Source organism: Salmo salar, chromosome ssa29 (genome assembly GCF_905237065.1).
Source record: "Salmo salar chromosome ssa29, Ssal_v3.1, whole genome shotgun sequence".
Taxonomy (NCBI): domain Eukaryota; kingdom Metazoa; phylum Chordata; class Actinopteri; order Salmoniformes; family Salmonidae; genus Salmo; species Salmo salar.
The window spans coordinates 19,896,078-19,921,994 of record NC_059470.1 but is presented as its reverse complement, the minus strand read 5'-3'; the positions used below and the strand labels follow the sequence as shown (position 1 = coordinate 19,921,994).

The following is a 25,917-nucleotide window of genomic DNA, read 5'->3' as shown; positions in this document are numbered from 1 at the left end:
TGTACAATAACTGGTTGTCTCGGCAGATTTCAAATGCTACCTCCCAGCGTAATGTTTTTTCTACTTTGTGCCTATATAACAGTGTCAAGTGTTATTTTTTAAAATGAGTACTAGTTGTATAATTAACCCTATTGTTGCATAGTCAACCTGTAATAAAATTGTGGGATTTACTTGTTATCTTGGTTGATGTACTCGTGACATTTTGGGCAAATGGTTTATTGGTAGATTTTAACTTGATTTTTTTTTTTTTAAGGCGTTGTTAGATGAACCCAGCAACCTACCTGGTGTAAATATGTACATAACTCAACACTGACTGCTTTGATTCTGGTTTATGGTAATAAATGTAATCTGTTACTAATGTTACTCTTTCATGGGGAAAGAATGACTTGGTACACAAATAAACCATGTTTTAACAGGGCAAATGTTCATTCAAAATACTTAGTTTATGTGTACCAAGCTTGCTTGTGTATATTCCCAAGCTCTCATTTAAGTAGCCTTGTGTGCTGGAATAGCTCCGCTACCTGCTGTTTCTGTACAAGTGCATTCCTTAGCCAGGATGCTAGGCTCAGGTTGGTGGCACCATAATTGGGAGAACATGCTCGTTATCAATTGCATCGAACATGGCTTCCAAATGTTGGCCATTATGAGCCGTTCTCCCCTCAGCAGCCTCCTGTGAATAAAACTGAATTAAATCAGAGTAGGCCTGGAACTATCTTGCGCTAGCTCAAAGTGAATAGGTTGTAATAAAAAGATGTCTTTATTGAAAAGATTGTATATTTACACCAGAACCAAAATCAGTGGATGGTGACTAGTACACACTTTCTCCCATCACTTCTGCCAGAGGCTGATGCCAAACTGCAAGCCTGCAACACATTGCACAACACACTCAAAAGGACACATTCATCCCTTTATAGATACCCTTTCACCTAACTCCCAATTCCCTTACTCAACCTCTATGGCAGTCTTTCATATTTCTACAAGGCCCCTGGGTTCCCCCACCCCATGAGGCATATACACTGACCCATTCCTATGTCCAAATGCATCCTTCACTTCCTTGTGGCAACCACTGACCTGTATGTGATTGGTTAAGAAAATACTTTTTTCCAACCAATCAAATCGACTAAATGAAAGGACAAAGACATTCAAACTGGGCTGTTATGTAATCGGCTGTACATTCCCTTAGTCCATCTTGAGGCTGCGGTAGATGTAGCGAATAAAGACCAGCGAGGCCCAGAAGGAGACAGTACCCAGCATGAGGGAAAAGACCAGCGCTGTGAGGAGAGAGTAACCAAAGAACTCTGCGCTCTGCACCAGGCCGCTCATACTCGAACGATTGCGGTAGTAAAAGACTGAGTAGACGAAGATGAAGAGGCCCGTGGAACCTGTGCTCAGCACACTGCGCCACCACCAGCGGTAGTCCTCGCCCGACAACAGGAAGTAGGTGAGCGCCACCGAGATGCAGGCGCCCACCGAGAGGAGGATGGCGAACACGCAGAGGAGGATGCCGTACAGGGTGTAATGCTCTCGTCCCCACACGGTGGCGAAGATGTAGTACAGCTCCACTGAGATGGCACTGAGGGAGAGAGGTTAGGGTCAGGAGTAGGCTAGACAATATACACACAATTTATGCCGGTGTTCAACGTTCAGATTACTTTAAGCTCGCTGCTGAAAACAATCACAAATAGATTGCCCTGACATGGAGGGAGAGAACTGAATCATAAAACAAGACAGGAGTAGGATATACACACTAACGTTATAGATGCACTCTATTTCTGGTTTATGTTCTGTCACATGACAGCTACTAAAAGGCACGACCACAAACTAAATGTGATCGATTGGTTTTATACACAATGAGTCATTGCCACAGAAGGTTATAGACTCTAGAGCGACAGCTGTTTAACTGAGACAGGGGGAAAAGCACTCACTCATGACTCAGCAACAGGACTCCATTACCAAACCCAGAGAGAAGCTCTCTGTTATATTGATCTTGTTACACACATACTCGCACACACCTGAAAGGCAGGAAGCCCCCAATGGCCATGTGTACAGCCGTGTGCTTGTACCAGGGCTGTGTGGGGATCTGGCGGGCGATGTTGCGTGTGCGACAGGGGGCCTGGAAGTTGCCTGCACGGTTCTTGCCCACAATGCCCCCGATGACAGTGAGGGGGAATCCCACCAGGACCCAGGCCCCCAGCAGCAGCAGCACTGTTGAGGCAGGCAGGGCCTGGGTGGAGCCGCTCCACCAGTGGACTGAGTTCACCACACTCCAAGTCAGGAACAGGGGAGCTGTGGGGTTGAGGGAGGATGGTTAGAGGAGGGAATCAAGGAAGTAGGAAGAGGGTGGGTAACAAGGTGAGATGGGTGGAGAGAGGGAAGGAAGAAGAGTGGAGGAAGGAAGAAAGGGAGGGGAAATAGAGGAGAAAGTCCGGTTCAAGCAGAGATGGAGAGAAGATTTATGGTAATTGAAACTCAACAGTTCGACACACATCCTGCCTAAAAATGAATACAGTGTAAACTTTAGATGTTCAGAGTTTTATTGTAATTGAAACTCAACCAGAATTGTCAAAAACAAATGACACGAACAATCTATATGGAATATTTACGATATGTATGACGTGATTCAGAAGACCAAATCTGTCCGCTCACCTGAGAAGAGTGAAGAGGTGAGAATGATATTCCAGACCCAGCGCTGGCCATGTATCTGTGTGTAGAAGCTACAGGAGCAGTATCCTGACACGCAGCTCGTCAACGCGTACAGCATGATGGCCGCCGAGTTGATAGCACCATGGCGATGCACGTTAAACATTCCCAGCAGCGCCATGACGATGATCCCTACAGCAACCAGAGACACAGAGGTCAAATGGGAGAGCTTGGGGGAAGGAGCCTGTAGTGATAACCACAGTTCTTAATTTCTACAGACTACTTTGTCACAGGCATGGTCCATGTACATTAAATCACATTGTATTTGTCACATGCCCCGAATGCAACAGGTGTAGACCTTACCATGAATTGCTTACTTACAAACTCTTAGACCAACAATGCACTTCAATAAATAGTTAAGAAAATATTTACTAAATAAACTAAAGTAAAAAAATAAATAAAAAGTAACAAGAAAATTACATAACAATAACGAGGCTATATACAGAGGGTACCGGTACCGAGTCAATGTGCGGGGGTACAGGTTAGTCGAGGTCATTTGTACATGTAGGTAGGTGTTCACATCCAAGTTATGCGTGTGTCCATGCTGATCAGATCAGCAGTAATTGTAAGATTGAATTAATGTGTTCTGAGTGTTAAACCAGTGTTTGATGGTTACCTGTGGCCAGGGTTAGAAACTGAGCCCCCACTCCCAACACGGCACACAGCAGGCTTTTATAAGGGGGGAACCTAAAGACATCTGTGTGGATGATCTTCCAGCCATTATCCCCTTGGTCCAGATCATCACAGCCGCCCTCCTCCTCAACATTGTACCTACAGGAACAACCAGAAGAGAGAAAGATCTTGAGATATGGGAATGTCATTCCCACACAATTTAGCTACAATTTCCACACATAATCCCAATAAAACATGATATATAGCCACAAATAGACCTACTCTAATTATACCCAAACTCTTACATGCCAATATCAATGTGAGCTCTCCAGTAAAACAGAACATCCTTTTAAAAAAAATATTTTTATTTTATTTTCTGTTTTCTCCCCAATTTCGTGGTATCCAATTGGAAGTAGTTACAGTCTTGTCTCATCGCTGCAACTCGCGTACGGACTCGGGAGAGGCGAAGGTCGAGAGACGTGCGTCCTCTGAAACACAATCCAACCTAGCCGCACTGCTTCTTGACACAATTTCCACTTAACCCGGAAGCCAGCCGCACCAATGTGTCGGAGGAAACACCGTACACCTGGCGACCGTGTCAGCCTGCATTGCGCCCGGACGCCCACAGGAGTCACTAGTGCGCGATGGGACAAGGACATCCCTGCCGGCCAAACCCTCCCCTAACCCGGACGACGCTGGGCCAATTGTGCGCCGCCCCATGGGTCTCCCGGTCGCGGCCGGCTGCGACAGAGCCTGGACTCGAACCCAGAATCTCTAGTGGCACAGCTAGCACTTAGCTGTGCCTGCACTTAGCTGTGCCTTAGACCACTGCGCCACTCGGGAGGCCCCAAAACAGAACATCATTAATGTTTAAACCTCCTCACTCCGTCCCCTCATTGGTCACCTGGCGAAGTCATTCTTGAGGACCCTCATGAGGATGATGATGACGAAGCCCAGCAGCAGTACCACCAGCACCAGGGAGTTGATAATAGAGAGCCAGTGGATCTCTAGGGTCTTGGGGAAGAACGAGTAGTCCCTCAGCCTCTCGGCCCGCCGGGCGTGGGTCAGAGGGCTCTCGAACCAGTGCACGCTGTAGGTGAAGGACAGTGCCAGCCCGCCGCCCGTCCCCACCGCCCCGTGCCCGGCGCCACCCTCCTCCAGGGGCACTGGCTTAGAGTCCTTCACGGAGACGTTGGCGAAGATCACAGAGTTGCCGTTGTACTCAATGTTGAAGTCCAGGTGTGTCCACAGCCCCACCTATATACACACACCCACACAGACAGACACACAATGCAGGTAGACATATATTTGGGTTTTGCCATGAGGGAGAGAGAACTGAAGGGAGTCAGACTAACCCACCTTATGACTATGTGGCAGGAAGCCACTCTCCTCCATGTACCCTACAAAGCCCCAGATGGGAATGTCATCCAGGACAAACTCAAAGTAATACAGCTCCTCTATGGCCTCTCGGAGTTGGTCCACCTACATGAAAGGAGCAATAAAGGAAAAACATCACCAACTAGGTTTAGTTACACCTTTCCATGATGCAATGTACTGTGAAGTTCTGCGTATTTTGTCCAAATGCAAATACCTCTTTCTCTGTGAGGGTTAGCTGGCAGAGTAACTTCTTCTCTGTATTCTCTCTGAATTTGATTTCATACAGGGACTCTGCCATCCGATCCCCATCAAGTACTTCTCCTAGACTAAGGGACTTGTGGTGCACCTGGGGAAAAAAATGTTCTCATGGTATGCCAAGTCTTAATATAATTATTATACACACACACACACACTACTAACATGCATCTGTAGAGCCCTACAAGCATAATTCATTAGTCATATATTTGCATATCTACCAGTGGAGGCTGCTTAGGGGAGAACAACTCATAATGGCTGGAACGGAACAAACGGAATGGCATCTAACACATGAAAAATATGTTTGATGTACTTGATACCGTTCCACTTACTCAGCTCCAGCCATTACCACAAGCCTGTTCTCCCCAATTAAGGTCCCACCAACCTCCTATGATATTCACATGTATTCACTGACCTCTTTAGGCCTGCAAACAGGCAACGTGTAGTAATGATACGTTTCCTGAGGGTTATGGTAAGGACCAACTTTGTTGACATATAATGTTACAGGATCCCCTTGCTTGTAGCTCACTGTAGCCCATGTTATATGTGGCACGAGACACAGGACCAAGATGCAATAACCTATCATCCGGCAGACTCCTTGCTGGTTAGGATGTTCAATTTCAGCCATCATGGGCCCTGTTGAAAATGAATAGATTCCAATAATTGAACAGGTCAATTGTCAAAAAGCCTATAAGCATATTCAGTGAGAGCAAACCATTGCATCATGTCGATATAACATCACTTTGCTATATCAACAACAGCCATCACCTAGATAGCGACTGTCCCTGGCTACCTGTGAAACAACAACACATCGATAGTGCATTGCAAGAGTAAACTCTGCAAAGAGTCTGTACGTAGTCAGTGTTGACTCTACTAGCTACGTTATTACAGTTGAATAAACATACAGAATTACTTGCTTTCATCTATAAAAAAAAGGTCCTCTAGCTACATCGAGGAACTAGCTATCGTACCGTGCATCTCGCTAGCTCTAGAACATATCGTACCAAACCTGTCTGCCCGCTGGATTCCTCAGATTCCAGGCCCAAGAATACTCGCCTCCTCAGCGATGTCCTGCTAGGATTGAATCTAAATATTGATACACATTTTTAATATTCCAGTTAGTTTCAATTTTGCTACTTCGATTACCTAGAAATCCAGATATGTGTCGTACTTTTAAAGACACATGAATCGGGATGAAGTAGGTACCGACTCCACGTCACCTTAAAAAATAAAAATAGCTAACGATGGCTGACTTTTCCGGAGTGGGCGGTGGGAAGAAGCATAAACACACCTCCACGGTACCTATCTTCAAATCTCTTATATTTTACTATCTAAATAAAATATGATCAATATAATTATTTAGTTTGTGCATAGTAATTGTCGTTGTGTCTCCTCTGATTACTGTTTAAATTCATGATATTTCTCTCGACCGGATTTCCCTTAGTCTCATCAAATATGTTTATTTACTTCCTGTCAAAGACACAGGCCTTTTAATCTGTTACCGGTCAATCGATGAACGATACTCGAAGAGTCCTGGATTGTCAACCCAGTCTCTCATTAATTTTGTACCATATGTTCAAATTTTAATGTCTTATTACAGTTTTCGTATTTTCTTCGCAGCCCGAAACAGAAGATTCCGCGAAAGTGACACGAGAACAGCCAGTGAGTTGCATGTAAGCAATGTTTTATTCGTATGTTAGTCATGATAAATCCTTATTTTATAAAATGTTATATTGTAGAAAATATTCACATTCAAATATCTTCAAGTTGCTAACGTTAGCTAGCAAGCTAGCTGTCTAAACTCAATTATAAATGAATGCAGCCCTTAGCCGTGGTATATTGGCCATATACCACAAACCCCCGAGGTGCCTTATTGCTATTATAAACTGTTTACCAAAGTAATTAGAGCAGTAAAAATACATGTTTTGTCATACCCGTGGTATACGTCTGAAATACCACGGCTGTCAGTCAATCAGCATTCAGAGCTCGAACCACCCAGTTTATAACAGACCAATACCACTGGTATGACAAAAAAAAAAGTGGAACTCTGTAGTGAGTGTTGCAACCAAGGACAGACGATTTGTATGTGTTACGCGCTTCAGCACTCGGCAGTCCCATTCTGTGAGTTTGTATGGCTTACCACAGTTGACCAGGGCAGCTCTAGCAGGGCCGAAATTTGACGATCTGACTTGTTGGAAAGGTGGCATCCTATGTCAGTGTCACGTTGAAAGTCACTGAGCTCTTCAGTAAGGCCATTCTACTGTCAATGTTTGTCTATGGAGATTGCATGGCTGTGTGCTCAATTCTATACACCTGTCAGCAACAGGCATGTCTGAAATAGCCAAATCCACACATTTTTTATTTATGTATGTATATATATATTTTTTACCCCCTTTTTCTCCCCAATTTCCCCTTTTTCTCAACAAGAGGCAAAGGTCGATAGCCATGTGTCACAAACACAATCCCGCACTGCTTCTTGACACAATGCACGCTTAAAACGGGAATGTACACAACCGTGTCAATGTGCATGTGCCCGGGCCGCCACAGGAGTCGCTAGAGCGCGATGTGACAAGGACATCGCGGCCGGCCAAACCCTCCCCTAACCCGGACGATTGGGGCCAATTGTGCGTCGCCTCATGGGTCTCGCGACACAGCCCGGTATCGAACCAGGATCTGTAGTAACACAGCTAGCACTACCTTAGACTGCTGCGCCACTCGGGAGGCCCGAATCCACTAATTTGAAGTGTCCACATACTTTTATATTTGTAGTGTATGTCAACATGAATATACTTTGTATTTTCTTCTAACCCATTCTAATATGATATTTTCAAGTCTCTGTTAGTCATGTGATTTCACTTGCATCCTCAGCCACCTCATGGGCACGTTTTACCAGACCATCCACATGCTTAGGCACGGGATCAAACCTGTCTACGCATTTGATGGCAAGCCCCCACAGCTGAAGTCACAAGGACAGGGGTCACATCAAGATCACAACTTTATTGCACCTCCTTGGGATGTTGATATGCATTATGTATTTTCTAAAATGTTGAACAATGTCTTTTTTATTTAACCAGGCAAGTCAGTTAAGAACAAATTCTTATTTACAATGATGGCCTACACTGGCCAAACCCGAACAACGCTGGGCCAATTGTGCACCGCCCTATGGGACTCCCAATCACGTCCGGTTGTGATACAGCCTAGATTCGAACCAGGGTGTCTAGTGACGCCTCAAGCACTGAGATGCATTGCCTTAGACCGCTGCGTCACTCGGGAGTCTTAATCTAACCTCTCTCTCTGTGTGGTTTTATCTGGAGAAGGATGCTGAGAAACTGCTGGCCCAGGTGCAGGAAACAGGTACAGGAAGTCACCAACAGCAAATAAACATTTACATGATACAGAAATTACACCAACACGTGTGTAATGATGACCAATTTTTCTATTCACCACCAGGGGTGCAGGAGAACATTGACAAGTTCAGTAAGCGTCTGGTGGAAGTTACCTGGCAGCACAACGACGAGTGCAAGAAGCTGCTCACCCTGTCGCCACGGCAACAGAAGATACGGACAGCCTGACATTTGGAGCAGGGGTCCTACTGAGGCACCTCACCACCAGCGACGCAAAGTACTACTGCAGTTTCTATACCACCTTAGCCATCTTTCATCCCAGTCATACAGTTTATCTAACAGTATTATAACAATAGAAGCTGTGTGTGTGTTGGATATTTGTTTTTGAGGTTACTTATAACATTTCGGTTTCTCTATCTTAGGAAGCTTCCTATCCTTCTGTGAGTTCACCTGTGTTGTGACTGTCAAACTTTGTAAGAGTTTGTAATCCCAATTCTCCATTGTTTTAATTTGCTCCTCTTAAACGCACACATGCACGACAGTCCCACATAATAAGCAGTCCCTAGTTTGAGTTCCAAACCGTCACGCAGCAGTTATCCCATTCCCAGAAGTCAGTGTGAGTGTCTCCTTGGCCCCTTGCAGAAGCACCCTGCCCCAGAGGTCTGGCTGTATAAGGAGGCCAGAGGTCTGTTCCTGCAGCCTGACGTTGTGGACTACTCCACCGTAGATCTCAAGTGGAGCGAGCCCGACGAGGACGCCCTTATCCAGTTCATGTGTGCAGAGAAACAGTTCAGGTACAGGATAGGGTCGACATAATAGAACATCACTGTGGTTATATTGCAACCCTTATGGAGCCTCACTCTGATTTATTTGAGTAAAAAATGGCAGGGGTGAATCCTACTCTTCCCATTGACGTCAATGCATGACTAATGGGAAATTTGACTTAATGGTGTAAATACGAGAATATACGCTTCAGTCACACTTTTGTATTCTAAATAAGTCGATTTTATTTGGATCATTTGATGTGGCACTGTACTTTCCGACAATGGCACTACTTTTTCACACTGTTGAAATCCTGCTCCACATCCACATGATGTTACGCCATGGTTGGTATGAGTGATAAAATGTCTCATACTGTGAAGTGTGTTTGTGCACAGTGAGAACTACATCAAAAACGTCTGTAAGAAGATGATGAAGAGCCGACAAGGCAGCACACCGGGATGACTGGACTCTATTCACCATCATCGGCTCTCTGAGAGAGAAACAGGGAGTGGTAGTAGGTGCCAGGCACACCGGTTTGAGTGTGTCAAGAACTGCAACGCTGCTGGGTTTTTCACACCCAACAGTTTCCTGTGTGTATCAAGGACATTCAGCCTTCTTGACACAACTGTGGGAGGCATTGGAGTCAACATGCAACTCAATATTAGGAAGGTGTCCTTAATGTTTAGTACACTCAGTGTATACCATACCTCATCTATGTTTGATTCATGAAAAACATTGTCCACACCATACTGTATCTATATTAAAATAATCCTCTCTACTTCCTCCTTTTTATTTAGGAACCTGAGATAAAGGGATTAGCCAACAAGAAATGGAAGACCGGTGCAACCCCAGGCAAATAGACTTCAAAGAGGAAGTCAAGCAAGGAAAGAGGAAGTTGAGGAGTGTGTGTGATAATTAGACATCTACAATTACAGTATCTAGCCAAGTCTGTTCTTCATTTTGAAAATGTGAGAATAAGGTAGTAGTTAACGTCTTCCAATTAAACTAGCAAGTTTTATTAAAATGATTTTTTCTTAAATAAAAGTAATAATGAATTTTGTATTTTGATTTATATTTATCCAAATCCCACATGCATTCCCATTTAAGCCCGGAGATATAGGATGGTGAGATGGTTCTATTGACAAAAGTTTTGTTTAACTGCTTTCGACACCTTGTAGAGTCCATGCCCTGACAAATGTAGGCTCTTCTGACAGGGACAGGGGGGATATTGCCCTTTTAATGTAAGAGCTTTTTTGAAAAGACTGCCTGAAATTTCTGCCTGCTTTGGTGGAATGGAGTTTTGGCCTGCCTGGTGACATCACCAGTCAGTAAACTACTTAAAATACCAATCAGAGAGTTCTAAACCTTTCTGCCAGTAACAGCTAGTTTTCCATCTTCCACTCCCCACTCAGAACACACCTAGACAGTCCTAGCAAAATCCATGCTTGAGAAATTGCTCATGCTAAGAAGCTATTTTTGTTTATTTTTGACCAAACAATCACAGTAAGAGGAAACTGCTCAAGGGCACATCAACAGCTTTTTCACCTTGTCAGCTCTGGTATTCTAACAAACAGTCTAAACGCTAGGCATAGTAATAGGAAGTATGTCACTGATGTGACCCAATTGAATTGTAACACTTTTTGTCAGAAACCACTACGGGTGTGTGATAGCTTCTCCTTTCCTGTGGATGGTTTTCATGATTTTAAGGCAAGTGTTTTAATTATCTTTTAATTTTAGTGTTCAAATTAAATGAAGGAAATTCATTGCAAGTAATGAGATTTAAAATGTTCAAAGCACTGCTGTTAGTTCATGTATTTGCTTCACAACTGAAATACCTATTTGATATGAGCATTGGTGTAAAGTACTTATGTAAAAATATTTTTTTTTAGGTATCTGTACTTTACTATGTATATTTTTGACAACTTTTACTTAACTACATTCCTAAAGGAGATAATGTACTTTTTATTCCATGCATTTTCCCTGACATGCAAAAGTACTTGTCAAATTCACACATTATCAAAAGAACATCCCTGGTCTATCCTACTGCCTCTGATCTGGCGGACTCATGAAACACAAATGCCTTGTTTGTAAATTATGTCTGAGTGTTGGGGTGGGCCCCTGGCTATCTGTAAATTATGTCGGAGTGTTGGAGTGGGCTCCTGGCTATCTGTAAATTATGTCGGAGTGTTGGAGTGGGCCCCTGGCTATCTGTAAATTATGTTGGAGTGTTGGAGTGTGCCCCTGGCTATCTGTAAAGAAAAAAGAAAAGTGCTGTCTGGTTTGCTTAATATAAGCAATTTGAAATTATTTATACTTTAAGGTATCTTTACTTGTAGTGAAGTATGACAATTCTGTACTTTTTCCACCACTAGATATGGGGATGGTTCAATGCAATACATCTCTAATCCTAATAATGCCATGATTAAGAATGAATCATGAATAATGATGAGAAAGGAAGTTAATGGCTACAACAAAACACCCACATGAAAAAATACTATAGTATCCACTGGAGTGTTTTTGCAGACGTTACTGTAGCATGTAATGTTTTTGCACACTAAGTCTTGAGGAAACCTACCGGAGAAATTATAAAAGATAAAATGTTCCATAACGTGTTGGTCGGTAGGACTGGGATCTGAACAGATAGTTCAGCGCTTCTGCTCTTTTCTATAACCTGTAGAGAACACAATATATGCTCTAGACTTGGCATGTAGGTCTTTCACTTATGGGTGGCACAAATTGGGATATGGGAGAGGGGAGTGGGCAGGGTATATGCAAATTAAATACTTAGTATTTACTATAGTTAAAAAAAACTACTGTTTTTGCAGACTGTAGTGATTTTGGGGACATTATTGTAATATTTACTACAGTGTTTAAAAAAAATACCCACAAACAAAAGATGACATTCTGTACTGCCACCTTATATGAAACATTTGATCTAAAATGGTGAAGAATTGAGCTAAATGTAACATTTTTGCTTCACTGTCCAAATACATACAGAGGGGAGTGCATGTGTTTTACATACGGTGCATTGGGAAACTATTCAGACCCCTTGACTTTTCCACATTTTGTTACGTTACAACCTTCTTCTAAAATTGAATAAATTGTTTTTTTCCCCTCATCGATCTACACACAATACCCTATAATGACAAAGCAAAAACAGGTTTAGACTTTTTTGAAAATGTATTAAAAATAAAAAACTGAAATATCACATTTACCTAAGTATTCAGACTATTTACTCAGTACTTTGTTGAAGCACCTCAAACTTTGCACAACTGTATTTGGGGAGTTTCTCCCATTCTTCTCTGTAGATCCTCTGAAGCTCTGTCAGGATGGATGAGGAGCGTCGCAGCACAGCTATTTTCAGGTCTCTCTAGAGATGATCGATCAGGTCCATGTCCGGGCTCTGGCTGGGCCACTCAAGGACATTCAGATACTTGTCCCGAAGCCACTCCTACGTTGTATTGACTATGTGCTTAGGGTTGTTGTCCTGTTGGAAGGTGAACCTTCGCCCCAGTCTGAGGTCCTGAGCACTCTGGAGCAGGTTTTCATCAAGGATCTCTCTGTACTTTGCTCCGTTCATCTTTCCCTCAATCCGAACTAGTCTCCCAGTCACTGTCGCTAAAAAACATCCCCACAGCTCTAGGAAGTCTTGGTGGTTCCAAACTTCTTCCATTTAAGAATGATTGAGGCCACAGTGTTCTTGGGGACCTTCAATGCTGCAGAAATGTTTTGGTACCCTTCCCAAGATCTGTGCCTCGACACAATCCTGTCTCTGAGCTTTACGGACTATTCCTTCGACCTCATGGCTTGGTTTTTGCTCTGATATGCACTGTCAACTGTGGGGCCTTATATAGATAGGTGTGTGCCTTTCCAAATCATGTCCAATTCATTGAATTTACCACAGGTGGACTCCAATGAAGTTGTCGAAACATCTCAAGGATGTTCTTTATTTTTAGTATTTTCTACATTGTAGAATAATAGTGAAGACATCACAATTATGAAATAACACATATGGAATCCTGTAATAACCAAAAAAGGGTTAAACAAATCCAAATCTATTTTATATTTCAGATTCTTCAAAGTAGCCACCCTTTGCCTTGATGACAGTTTTGCACACTCTTGGCATCTGAAGTGATCTTCTCCTCCAATGCCATTTGAGTAGGTGCAGAGAAATTGATTTCAGAGTGTTGTGTGAGTTAGGCTACTTTACCATTAAGTGTATGTTTGTACCGTTTCAGGTGAATGTGAATTCTGACATGGCATGTAGTACTGACAACATGTTTCTCATTGGCCTCTTCATGTCAGGTGAGTTTTCCACACAGCTCCAATTATTTGTAGTTATGAACAGGACAAAGAGGAAGTCATTCCATTTTATGGTATGGGCTATATTTCCAACTTTCTCAATGTGGAAATAGAGTACAGTTGACTACGGATAATTGCAGTTTAATAGTCTCAATTCAAATCCATTCTTATTATGTACTCTAGATATGTGTATGCTCCAGTCTAGGGCATGCAATCTCAACATACAGTATCATGAATCACCTGTACATTGAAATAAGTTAATCTTGTTTAACTGTAATGGCATAATATCAACAGAGACTGTACTGAAAAGATCACATAACCTCTCTGATGTTGATCTTGATATTGCAGGTGTTTTGGCCTGTTTTGGCCAAAGACATTTGATCACCACAATGCCAGAGAAATTGGATGTACTGAGTGGCTCCTGTGTTCAAATCCCATGTGCATTTGATGTTCCTCAAGATCGCTATACATTTAACAGCGCAATACTTACCTCTGGAGTGTGGATTAAAGAATCACCGTACTTTGGTGGCAGGCCGAACATTGTGATATTTAACAGTAGTAAGACAGACAACACCTATCAAGCGAAGATAACTGGAAACATGTCCTGGAAGGACTGCACCACAGTTTTCTTCAATGTAACCACCAGTTACACTAACATATACTTCTTCAGAATTGAGAGTAGACCATTCAAAGCAACAGACCCTGACAAGTCTGTTCATATAGTTGTCACAGGTAAGAAACAATTTAACTGTTTATCCCCCCAAAAAATCTGTTTAGAGTCCTTGCATCAAATTATACAAGTAGAATAAGAACAAGAGAACAGTGTGGCTGTCAGTGTAAACTGGGTTGGGGAGTAACTGATTACATGTAATCATATATTACAAAAACCGGTAACTGCAATTACTTACGTTACCAGCAAAAAAAAATATTGTAATCAGATTACAGATACTTTTGAAAAAGTAGATGACTACTTTTTTGATTAGATTTAAATTCAGAAAGGATGTTTGATGACACCTTTCTGTTTTCTCAATAACATTCAATTCAGCATTGAAAAAAGGTGCAAGTTTAAATCAGAGGCCACAATGAACACACCAAATGTGTTTGATGGATTCCAAAAGTAACTGGAAGTAATCAGATTATGTTACTACATTTTGCTAATCCATACATTACATTACTGATTACAATTTTGGACAGGTAACTTTTAACTGTAACAGATTACATTTAGATAGTAACCTACCCAACCGTGAGTGTAAAATAAATTAACCTGCAATGTATTACAGATTTGCCTCTCAGACCCAAGATTACTGTCTCAGGTGAGATGAAGGAAGAGAGGCCTGTCAGTTTGAACTGCTCTGCTGCAGCTCCCTGTCCCAAACACTCTCCTAAACTGACATGGACTCTCCCAACCCTGTTTACACCTGAGAACCAACTGCAAGAGAATTCAGATCAAACCAAATCTGTTCTCTCCACGGTGACATTCACTCCTTCACACCTTCATCATGAGAAGAACATCACTTGTACTGCAGTCTACCCAGTAGGAACAAGCAACAAGACAGCGGAACATATCATGACGCTTAACGTTTTATGTAAGATTTAGTCCCTGGGTCCTGTAGATCATTCTGTCATTATGTTTTTACTGATGATTATGTCATAGAGTGGTATTGATCAGACTATTCAAAATACCAGATACACTCTTAATTAACCCCTCTCCCCCAGTCTCTCCTAAAAACACCTCAGCCTCCCTCAGTACAGCTGATCCAGTATCAGTGGGCAGTTGTGTGAATCTGACCTGCAGCAGCACAGCCAACCCTCCTGTGACAAACTTCACCTGGTTCCAGATCAGTGGGGGTAAACCAACATGGGTAGCATCTGGACAGACCTACACCCTCAATGTGACTGTTGGTGATGGAGGGATGTACTACTGTGAAGCAAGAAATGATCACGGCATTGAGAAGTCAATGAAAGTGCTTCTAGCTATTGAAGGTAACACGGGCACATAGGGCACAATCTTTGGTTAGATATACACTTCATGAGCAAAAGTATGTGGACACCTGCTTGTTGAAAATCCCATTCCAAAATAATGGGCATAAATATGGAGTTGGTCCCCCTTTTGCTGCTATAACAGCCTCCACTCTTCTGGGAAGGCTTTCCACTAGATGTTGGAACATTGCTGCGAGGACTTGCTTCCATTCAGCCACAAGAGCATTAGTGAGGTCGAGCACTGATGTTGGGCAATTAGGCCTGGCTCGCAGTCGGCATTCCAATTCATCCCAAAGGTGTTCGATCGGGTTGAGGTCAGGGCTTTGTGCAGGCCAGTCAAGTTCTTCCACACCGACCTCCAAAAAAAAGTTTCTGTATGGACCTTGCTTTGTGCACGGAGGCATTGTCATGCTGAAACAGGAAAGGGCCTTCCCCAAACTGTTGCCACAAAGTTGGAAGTACAGAATCATCTAGAATGTCATTGTATGCTGTAGCGTTAAGATTTCCCTTCACTGGAACTAAGGGGCCTAGCCCAAACCATGAAAAAACAGCCCCAGACCATTATTCCTCCTCCACCAAACTTTACAGTTGACACTATGCATTGGGTCAGGTGGCATTCTCCTGGCATCCGCCAAAGCCAGATTCGTCTGTCGGACTGTCAGATGGTGAAGCATGATTCATCACTCCAGATAACGCATTTTCACTGCTTCAGAGTCCAATAGCGGTCTGCTTTACACCACTCCAGCCAACGCTTGGCATTGCGCATGGTGATTTTAGGCTTGTGTGCGGCTGCTTGGTCATGAAAACCCAATTCATGAAGCTCCTGACGAACAGTTATTGTGCTGACATTGCTTCCAGAGACAGTTTGGAACTCGATTGTGAGTGTTGTAACCCGAGGACAGACGATTTCTATGCGCTACGTGCTTCAGCACTCGGCAGTCCTATTCTGTGAGCTTCTGTGGCCTACCACTTCGCGGCTGAGCCTTTGTTGCTCCTTGACTTTCCACTTCACAATAACAGCACTTACAGTTGAACGGGGCAGCTCTAGCAGGGTAGAAATTTGACGAAATTACTTGTTGGAAAGATGGCATCCTATGACGGTGCAACGTTGAAAGCCACTGAGCTCTTCAGTAAGGCCATTCTACTGCCAAATCACATACACATATTTAGCAGACGTTATTGCGGATGTAGTGAAATGCTTGTGTTCCTAGCTCCAACAGTGCAGTAGTATCTAACAATTCACAACAATACACACAAATATAAAAGTAAAAGAATGGAATTAAGAAATATATAAATATTAGGATGAGCAATGTCGGAGTGGCATTGACTAAAATACAGTGAATACAGCATATACATATGAAATGAGTAAAACAGTATGTAAAGATTATTAATGTGACTAGTGTTCCATTATTAAAGTGACCAGTGATTTCTTGTCTATTTACATAGGGCAGCAGCCTCTAATGTGCAGGGTGGAGTAATCGGATGGTAGTGATGGCTATTTAACAGTCTGATGGCCTTGAGATGCTTTTACAGTCTCTCGGCCCCAGCTTTGACTCTCCTGTACTGACTTCGGTGGGTGAACAGGCCGTGGTTTAGGTGGTTGTTGTCCTTGATGATCTTTTTGGCCCTCCTGTTACATCGGATGCTGTTGGTGTCCTGGAGGGCAGGCAGTGTGCCCCCTGTGATGCGTTGGGCAGACCGCACCACCCTCTGGAGAGCCCTGCGGTTGCAGGCGGTGCAGTTGCCGTACCACGCGTTGATACAGCCCGATAGGATGCTCTCAATCGTGCATCTATAACATTTTGTGAGGGTCTGAGGGGCCAAGCTGAATTTCTTCAGCCTCCTGAGGTTGAAGAGGTGCTGTTGCGCCTTCTTCACCGCACTGTCTGTGTGGGTGGACCATTTCAGATTGTCCGTGATGTGTACGCTGAGGAACTTGATGCTTTTCACCTTCTCCACTGTGGTCCTGTCGATGTGGATGGTGGAGTGCTCCCTCTGCTGTCTCCTGAAGTCCACGATCAGCTGCTTCATTTTGTTGACGTTGAGGGAGAGGTTATTTTCCTGGCACCACTCCTCCAGGGCCCTCATCTTCTCCCTGTAGGCGGTCTCGTCATTGTTGGTAATCAGGCCTACTACTACTGTTGTTGTCATCTGCAAACTTGATGATTGAGTTAGAGACTTATTAAAAAATATATATTTAACCTTTATTTAACCAGGAAGGGTTCATTGAGATTTGAAATCTCTTTTTCAAGAGCGTCCTGGCCAAGATAGGCAGCACCAAGTCATTACACAATTACAGACAGACAACATGAAAAACTACAGGTAATCTAGTAAAAACCATAGAATTCACAAGAGTATAACAAAATCATAAAACAGCAAATTAAAAACATTGACAGGTCTGGGAATCAGCCTCAAAATCCTTCAAAATGATTTAAAAACACTAATCGGGACAAGTTCTTCCAGTTTAAAAGTATTTTGTAAGGCATTCCAAGCCGATGGCGCAGAGTACATAAAAGCCCTTTTACCAAATTCAGTTCAGACATTTGGAACAGTTAGCAGGATAAAGTCCTGCGAACGAAGAGAGTACCCACCACATTTCTGAACAATAAAAATCTCAAAATAAAATGGTAGTAAACCCAAAATGGCTTTATAAATAAAAGTATACCAGTTACTGAGCCTACGATTAACTAGAGAAGGCCAGCCAACCCTGGTATATAAAGTGCAGTGGTGCGTTAGGGTTTTGCAGTTTAAAATACACCTCAATGCTCCATGGTAAGGGTGTCAATTGATCTCAAACAATGAGTGGAAGCATTCATATATAAAATATCCCCATAGTCTAGTAAAGGCATAAATGTAGATGAAACTAGCCTCCTGGCTTCAAAAGAAGAACAGGCCTTAATTGTAACAAGGGTCATCTAAAGGGGACCAAGGCACGGCGTGTAGAGTGCTCATATTTACTTTATTACTGAAACACTTAACAAAAACAACAAAACGACCACCAACAGTTCCGTCAGGTAACACATACAAAACGGAAAACAACTACCCACACATGAAAAACAGGATGCCTAAGTATGGCTTCCAATCAGAGACAACGATAGACAGCTGCCTCTGATTGGAAACCATACCTGGCCAAACATAGAAAACGAAAACATAGAATTAGAAATCTAGAAAACCCACATAGAAACAGAAAACCAAAACCACTCAAAACACCCCCCTGTCACGCCCTGACCACTCTACTATGGAAAATTACCTCTTACAAGGGTCAGGACGTGACATTAATCCTAAAATAAAATCCCAACTTCAGCTTCAATTTTTTTTTGTAAATTGTTGAATGTGCAATTTAAAAGAGAGGCCGTCATCAATTCAAATTCCAAGATATTTATATGAGGTTACAGTCTCAATCTCATTGCCCTGACAGGTAGTAATTGGTGAAAGGTTCAGAGGTCTATTTATTGCTTTAGAAAACACCATTAATTTAGTTTTGTCAGTATTGAGGATAATCTTCAATTGACACAACAGTATTAAAAGCAGTTTGCAAGTTCTGGAAAGATTTTGTGAGAGACGAGGCACAACAATAAATAACAGTATCATCAGCATAAAAGTGAAGTTGCGCATTTTGCACATTTTTGTCTAAATTATTTATATATATAGTGAATAAGAGGGGACCAAGTACAGAGCCCTGGGGCACACCATTACAGACAGACATGAGCCCATCAAATTGAGTTCACTGAGTTCTATCAGACAGATAGTTAGCAAACCATGCAGCTGCATGCTCCAAAAGACCTACGTCTCTGCCTCAGTATAACATGATCAACTGTATCAAAAGCCTTAGAGAGATCAATAAAAAGTGAGACACAGGGTTTTTTTTGTCAATGGCTTCAGTTATATCATTTAAAACCTTCATGGCTGCTGTAATTATGCTATGCTTCTTCCTGAAGCCCGATTGGTCTATTGATAAAATTGAGTTAGTATATAAAACTATTTTAGCTGTTCACTAACAAGGGTTTCAAGTATTTTCACCAGGGGTGACAGCTTTGAGATTGGCCTATAATGATTTAAAAGAGTTGGATCTCCCCCTTTTAAAAGTGGTAGGACAAATGCTGATTTCCAGATCTTTGGAATTTCATTACATTCCAGGGTTAGATTGAACAAATACGTAAGTGGTTCAGCTATGAAATCAGCTGCCAGTTTTAAAAAGCAGGGATCAAGATGATCAGGACCTGCAGGCTTTCTCTGATCTAAGGATTTCAGGGCTTTATGTACCTCTTGCACTGAGAATAGCAAAAAGCTAAAAGTTTGACCAGCTCTCACTGGTTCATCCACACAGGGTTGTACAGAGACAGAGGATACTGAATCAAACAGCCTACCAGATGATACAAAGTGCTCATTGAAACAATTCAGCTTTTAAGTTGCCATATACAGCAACAGAGTCCTTCAATACACATGAGAGTAATTCATTAACATTACTGTTACCAGACATAGACATAGACTTAATAGCCTTCCAAAACTTTTTAGGGTCATTCAGGTTATCAATGGTAACAGACATAAAATATTCAGACTTGGCCTTCCTGAGAAGAAAAGAACATTTGTTTTGTAGCTGCCTAAAAAGACGCTGATCAGCATCAGAACATGATTTCCTTGCTTTAGCCCAGGCTAGATTACGTTTGTGAATAATACAAGACAGCTCAGAAGAAAACCATGGATAATCCTGCCTTTTAACCCTGAACCTGCGGAATGGGGCATGTTTGTTTACTATTTGGAAAAAAACATCATGCAAGAACTTCCAGGCAGTTTCCACATCAAGAAAAAGCTCAATCTTGCTCCAGTCAAAATAAAACAAATCAACAAATCATGTCTCAACCAGATCGCCAGGCTCCCCTGCCTCTCATGCCTCAGCCGGATCGCCAGGCTCCCCTGCCTCAGCCGGTCTGTCAGGTTCCCGCGCATCAGCAGGGGTGACCGGTCCGCTCCTGATCACCGGGATCGTCCATTTGGTTGGCGTCCTGCGGCTGGAGCTGAACGCAGATTGATTGGGCGTTGGGGTTTGTTGAGCTGCCTCTGACAGCCTGGCAGAGAGTGAAGAGCAGCAGCTTGGACGAGACACTCCGCGGAGGGAAAGCTGAGGATAGAACCCAGGCCAGCCAGAGAGTGGCTTACTTTGGTAAACTTCAAGTAAAGAAGTGCAAATAGCGAATAAAAATAATTATCTGAATTGAGGGAGACACGCGATCTTTTTAACTGTACATACAGTTGAAGTCGGAAGTTTACATACACTTATGTTTACCCAAGCCTTATTCTACTATTATTCTGACATTTCACATTCTTAAAATAAAGTGGTGATCCTAACTGACCTAAAACAGGGAATGAATTTTTACCAGGATTAAATGTCAGGAATTGTGAAAAACTGAGTTTAAATGTATTTGGCTAAGGTGTATGTAAACTTCCGACTTCAACTGTATTACCTCAACTAACTGGTGCTCCTGCACATTGACTCTGTACCGGTACCCCCCTGTATATAGTCTCGCTATTGTTATTTTACTGCTGCTCTTTAATGACTTGTTAGTTTTTATTTCTTATTCTTATCTGTATTTTTTTAAATGGCATTGTTGATTAGGAGCTCGTAAGTAACCATTTCACTGTAAGGTCTACACCTTTTGTATTCGGCGCATGTGACTAATACAATTTGATTTGATGCTCCAGATTCTCAACTAGTCTAAGGAAGGCCAGTTTTACTGCTTCTTTAATAAGCACAACAGTTTTCTGCAGGGCTAACATAATTGCAAAAGAGTTTTCTAATGATCAACCAGCCTTTTGTTATGATAAACTTGGATTAGCTAACACAACGTGCCATTGTAACATGGTGCTGGTAATGGGCCTCTGTACACCTATGTAGATATTCCATAAAAATCAGCTGTTTCCAGCTACAATAGTCATTTACAACATTAACATTTTTTTTTTTTTCAAAAACAAGGACATTTGAACGATGGTGTACGCCTCCTGTCTATTGAATTGTGACTCCACTTTGTCTCTGTACTGATGTTTGATTGCCTTACGGAGGGAATTACTACACTGTTTGTATTCAACCATATTCCCAGTCACATTGCCGTGGTTAAATACAGTGGTTCACGATTTCAGTTTTGTGTGAAAGCTGCCAGGCTCCACGGTTTTTGGTTTGGGTAGGTTTTAATAGTCACAGTGGGAACAACATCCCCTATACACTTCCTGATGAACACAGTCACCGTGTCCGTGGCTGCGTTTCAAACACATAAAAGACACACTCTCCTCCACTTACCCTCGCCTTATGCCCTTGGGGGAATCCCCGTGGCCAATCCCCGTGGCCATCGTTCCAAATAATTAGAAAAGCGAGGTAAGTTGGCAACGTAAGCCCATTTGCCCTCGTTTGTGGTCAAGTTTGCAAGTGTACAATTCTGTTCACTCCTGAAACGCCCTATAATTTAATTCGCGATGATTGTACATCTGCTAAAAAAAGTCCACCAAAACTTAAAACCATCATCAATGTTCTCCCGAGTGGCACAGTGGTCTAAGGCATCACTACAAAGGATCCAATTTGAGTACGTCATATTTCTGATCGTAATGCTGGTGAGTTACCATCGCTCTGATATCCAAAGGTTATTTCCAGCTGTACGCAATAACACAAAAAAAGTTCTGTGCTAATAATGTAAGAAACAACACACAAAAAAACAAAAACCTACAAAGTTGCTAGGAGCTAGAAGCAGAACTGCCATGTCTGTCAGCGCCATCTAATACATGTTTGTCTATGGAGATTGCATGGCGGTGTGCTTGATTTTATGCCCGTCAGCAACAGTCATGGGTGAAATAGCCGAATCCACTAATTTGAAGGGGTGTTCACATACTTTTGTATATACAGTGCATTCGAAAAGTATTCAGACCCCTTCCCTTTTCCACATTTTGTTACAAAGCAAAAACAGGTTTTTAGAATTTTTTGCAAAATGTATAAAACAAATTCAACCGTAAATATCACATTTACATAAGTGTTCAGACCATTTACTCAGTACTTTGTTGAAGCACCTTTGGCAGCGATAACAGCCTTGAGTCTTCTTGAGTATGACGCTTGAAAAACATGTATTTGGGGAGTTTCTCCCATTCTTCTGTGCAGATCCTCTCAAGCTCTGTCAGGTTGAATGGGGAGCGTCGTTTCACAGATATTTTCAGGTCTCTCCTGAAAATGTTTGATCGGGTTCAAGTCCGGGCTCTGGCTGGGCCACTCAAGGACATTCAGATACTTGTCCCGAAGCGACTCCTGCGTTGTCTTGGCTGTGTGCTTAGGGTCAGTGGCCTATTTGAAGGTGAACCTTCTCCTCAGCCTGAGGTCCTGAGCGCTCTGGAGCAGGTTTTCCTCAAGGATCTCTCTGTACTTTGCTCCGTTCATTTTTCCCTCAAGCCTGACTAGTCTCCCAGTCCCTGCCGCTGAAAAACATCATGCTGCCACCACCATGCGTCACCGTAGATATGGTGCCAGGTTTCCTCCAGACATTGATGCTTGGCATTCAGGCCAAAGAGTTCAGTCTTGGTTTCATCACACCAGAGAATCTTGTTTCTCATGGTCTGAGAGTTCTTTAGGTGCCTTTTGGCAAACTCTAAGTGAGCTGTCATGTGGCTTTTACTGAGGAGTGGCCACCTCCCTTCCTTCTCCCCCTATTGCTCAGTTTGGCCGGGCCGCCAGCTCTAGGAAGAGTCTTGCAGGTTCCAAACTTCTTCCATTTAAGAATGATGGAGGTCACTGTGTTCTTGGGGACCTTCAATGCTGCAGACATTTTTTGGTACCTTTCCCCAGATCTGTGCCTCGACATAATCCTGTCTCGGAGCTCTACAGACAATTCCTTCGACCTCATGACTTGGTTTTTGCTCTGACATGCGCTGTCAACTGTGGAGAGGTGTGTGCCTTTCCAAATCATGTCCAATCAGTTTAATTTATCACAGGTGGACTCCAATCAAGTTGTAGAAACATCTCAAGGATGATCATGTAAACAGGATGCACCTGAGCTCAATTTCGAGTCTCATAGCAAAGAGTCTAAATACTTATGTGAAGTGTTTTTTATTTTTTTTATACATTTGAAAATATTTCTGCAAACCTGTTTCGCTTCATCATTATGGGGTCTTGTGTGTAGATTGATGAGAATCATTTATTTAATCAATTTTAGAATAAGGTAACAAAATGTGGAAACAGTCAAGGGGTCTGAATACTTTCTGAATGCACTGTATAGTGTACTTTAGAGCTGTTTTTGAAAGAAATGACCATAATATATGCTGTATTTTCAGGGAAAGAAGAGCCTCTTAACCCAAGGGTTTGGGGAATTGCAGGAGCAGGAGCAACCTTGGGAGTAATTTTGCTAATCATCCTGATCACTTACTTTGGATGGTAAAAACTTTTCCTGGCCTCTACAAAACTGTGTATTTATCTTGTGTTTGTGATTTTGTATATGAAATCCTTCTCAGTGCATTCAGGAAATCTTCCTAAATGTCTTCCAGGAAGAGAAAATCTAGGCTCCCTGATGGACTTGAAAGGACAGACAATCCACTGAGACAGGTGGGAATAAGGCTAAACTTTTAAAACCCATCTACAAAATGCAATGAAGGAACTACAAAAAAAATAATTTAAGAGGAAATTTAGGGTGATAAGACCACACCGATAGCAATGCCACATCCTGTAAGAACAACGAATAATAACAGCATAGTTGTTGAACTTTGTACTTCTGTCAGTTTATAGCAATTGATATCAGTATGTTACACATCCTATGTGTAATGTGTTGTATAACTTAATGCCTTTAAAATGATCAGCTCATTATTCTTACAAAGTTTGCTTCCTGACACCTTTTCCTTTCTGTGTTCTCTCCACAGAACTCCCCAGTTGGGATGGTGTATACTAACCAGGCCATGACCGGAGAGGAACCAGAGGAACCAGCAGAAGACCAGCCTGAGGAGATCTACTACGGCGAGGAACCAGAGGAACCAGCAGAAGACCAGCCTGAGGAGATCTACTACGGCGAGGAACCAGAAGAACCTGCAGAAGACCAGCCTGAGGAGATCCACTACGGTGAGATAGACTTCTCCAAACTTCGGCCCAAAGAGACCCCAGCTGCAGCCCTGGACAGGGAACAGGGGCAGGAGAGTGAATACGCTGAAGTCAGTGTGACCGGGAGAGGGGCCAGGAACCTCCAGTTATAAATGGGGTTTATGCACAAGTGAATAAGAAAAGTGCATTTTGAGCATTTTGCCAATGGGTATTATTTGTTTTTATGGACAGTATGTATTTTGTAATTGTTTTCTATTGGTATTTGGTTGTTATATTTACAATTTTGGGCTCTTTGATTATCTGCATATTTTGTAGAATTTTCTGGGGTGAAAAGTGTTTAACTGTAACTACAGTGGTGGTTGGATGATACTCTCTATTTTAGCCAATTTATTTTGAGTACTGATTTCACAGAGCATCTGTTTAATGAGTTCATCTACTGAAGGCAGTTTAAGGCCATGTAAAGTCAATGATGACTGAGGAAAGAAGAAACACAATTAGTTGGGAAAACAGTGGCCTGATGCAAGACAGGAAGTTGGTGAAGTAAGTGTACATTTCCAGACTGATAAAATCTACTGGTCACTATTTTTCTTTTACTTTTATGCAGTTGCCGGAATAACAATATTATCTATTTTTTATGCCTATATCAATGTTGGACTTATCGTCTTATCTTATCGTGTTTTTATGTTGAGTGTTGAGCAAGAAAAGAAATTGAGGCTGAATTTGAAGTTGTTTATTAATTGCATTGTAATAAAAACCTTTACATTAAATGTCCATAATCTCTTGGTCCAACATTTTACATAATTAAACCATGTCATGATTAGAGATGATTCTTTGGGCGATAGCTTGAAAACATCCAATGCTTTTATACTTCATTACAAAATGTCAGTAAGGCAAGGCTACACATTGGTTTTGCTCTATCACCTAAGTGTGTGGTGGCCTGACTGCATTCAGTCACATAATTGTTTATTTTTTTGTATATACAGTGAGGGAAAAAAGTATTTGATCCCCTGCTGATTTTGTATGCGTGCCTACTGACAAAGAAATTATAAGTCTATAATTTTAATGGTAGGTTTATTTGAACAGTGAGAGACAGAATAACAACAAAAAAATCCAGAAAAACGCATGTCAAAAATGTTATAAATTGATTTGCATTTTAATGAGGGAAATAAGTATTTGACCCCCTCTGCAAAACATGACTTAGTACTTGGTGGCAAAACCCTTGTTGGCAATCACAGAGGTCAGACGTTTCTTGTAGTTGGCCACCAGGTTTGCACACATCTCAGGAGGGATTTTGTCCCACTCCTCTTTGCAGATCTTCTCCAAGTCATTAAGGTTTCAAGGCTGACGTTTGGCAACTCGAACCTTCAGCTCCCTCCACAGATTTTCTATGGGATTAAGGTCTGGAGACTGGCTAGGCCACTCCAGGACCTTAATGTGCTTCTTCTTGAGCCACTCCTTTGTTGCCTTGGCCGTGTGTTTTGGGTCATTGTCATGCTGGAATACCCATCCACGACCCATTTTCAATGCCCT

The 25,917-nt window shown here is 42.3% G+C and overlaps 2 protein-coding genes and 1 pseudogene across 8 annotated transcripts; 2 read left to right on the top strand and 1 right to left on the bottom strand.

The window, feature by feature from the left end:
- Positions 1-734: 734 nt before the first annotated feature.
- tm9sf1 (transmembrane 9 superfamily member 1) lies at positions 735-6,400 on the bottom strand. 7 transcript variants are annotated; one of them, XM_014181067.2, is made up of 10 exons: positions 6,165-6,400; positions 5,949-6,030; positions 5,360-5,580; positions 4,904-5,035; positions 4,672-4,794; positions 4,217-4,569; positions 3,317-3,471; positions 2,647-2,832; positions 2,013-2,286; positions 735-1,573 (listed from the first exon to the last, which is right to left on the bottom strand). In XM_014181067.2, exons 3-10 carry the CDS (start codon positions 5,573-5,575, stop codon positions 1,180-1,182), a joined length of 1,833 nt encoding a protein of 610 aa, XP_014036542.1. In that variant the 5' UTR covers positions 5,576-5,580; positions 5,949-6,030; positions 6,165-6,400; the 3' UTR covers positions 735-1,179. The 7 variants fall into 7 exon arrangements, with proteins under 7 accessions (XP_014036542.1, XP_014036546.1, XP_014036543.1 ...); XM_014181071.2 differs by having other exon boundaries at positions 5,954-6,030; XM_014181068.2 differs by having other exon boundaries at positions 5,949-6,018; positions 6,091-6,397.
- LOC123731530 (flap endonuclease 1-like) lies at positions 5,963-10,110 on the top strand (annotated as a pseudogene).
- A 2,984-nt stretch (positions 10,111-13,094) lies between these two features.
- Positions 13,095-25,163, top strand: LOC106590259 (sialic acid-binding Ig-like lectin 6). The gene is made up of 8 exons (XM_014181074.2): positions 13,095-13,208; positions 13,289-13,355; positions 13,701-14,084; positions 14,633-14,938; positions 15,069-15,335; positions 23,634-23,733; positions 23,844-23,901; positions 24,213-25,163. Exons 2-8 carry the CDS (start codon positions 13,307-13,309, stop codon positions 24,537-24,539), a joined length of 1,491 nt encoding a protein of 496 aa, XP_014036549.2. The 5' UTR covers positions 13,095-13,208; positions 13,289-13,306; the 3' UTR covers positions 24,540-25,163.
- The last annotated feature ends 754 nt before the right edge of the window (positions 25,164-25,917 follow it).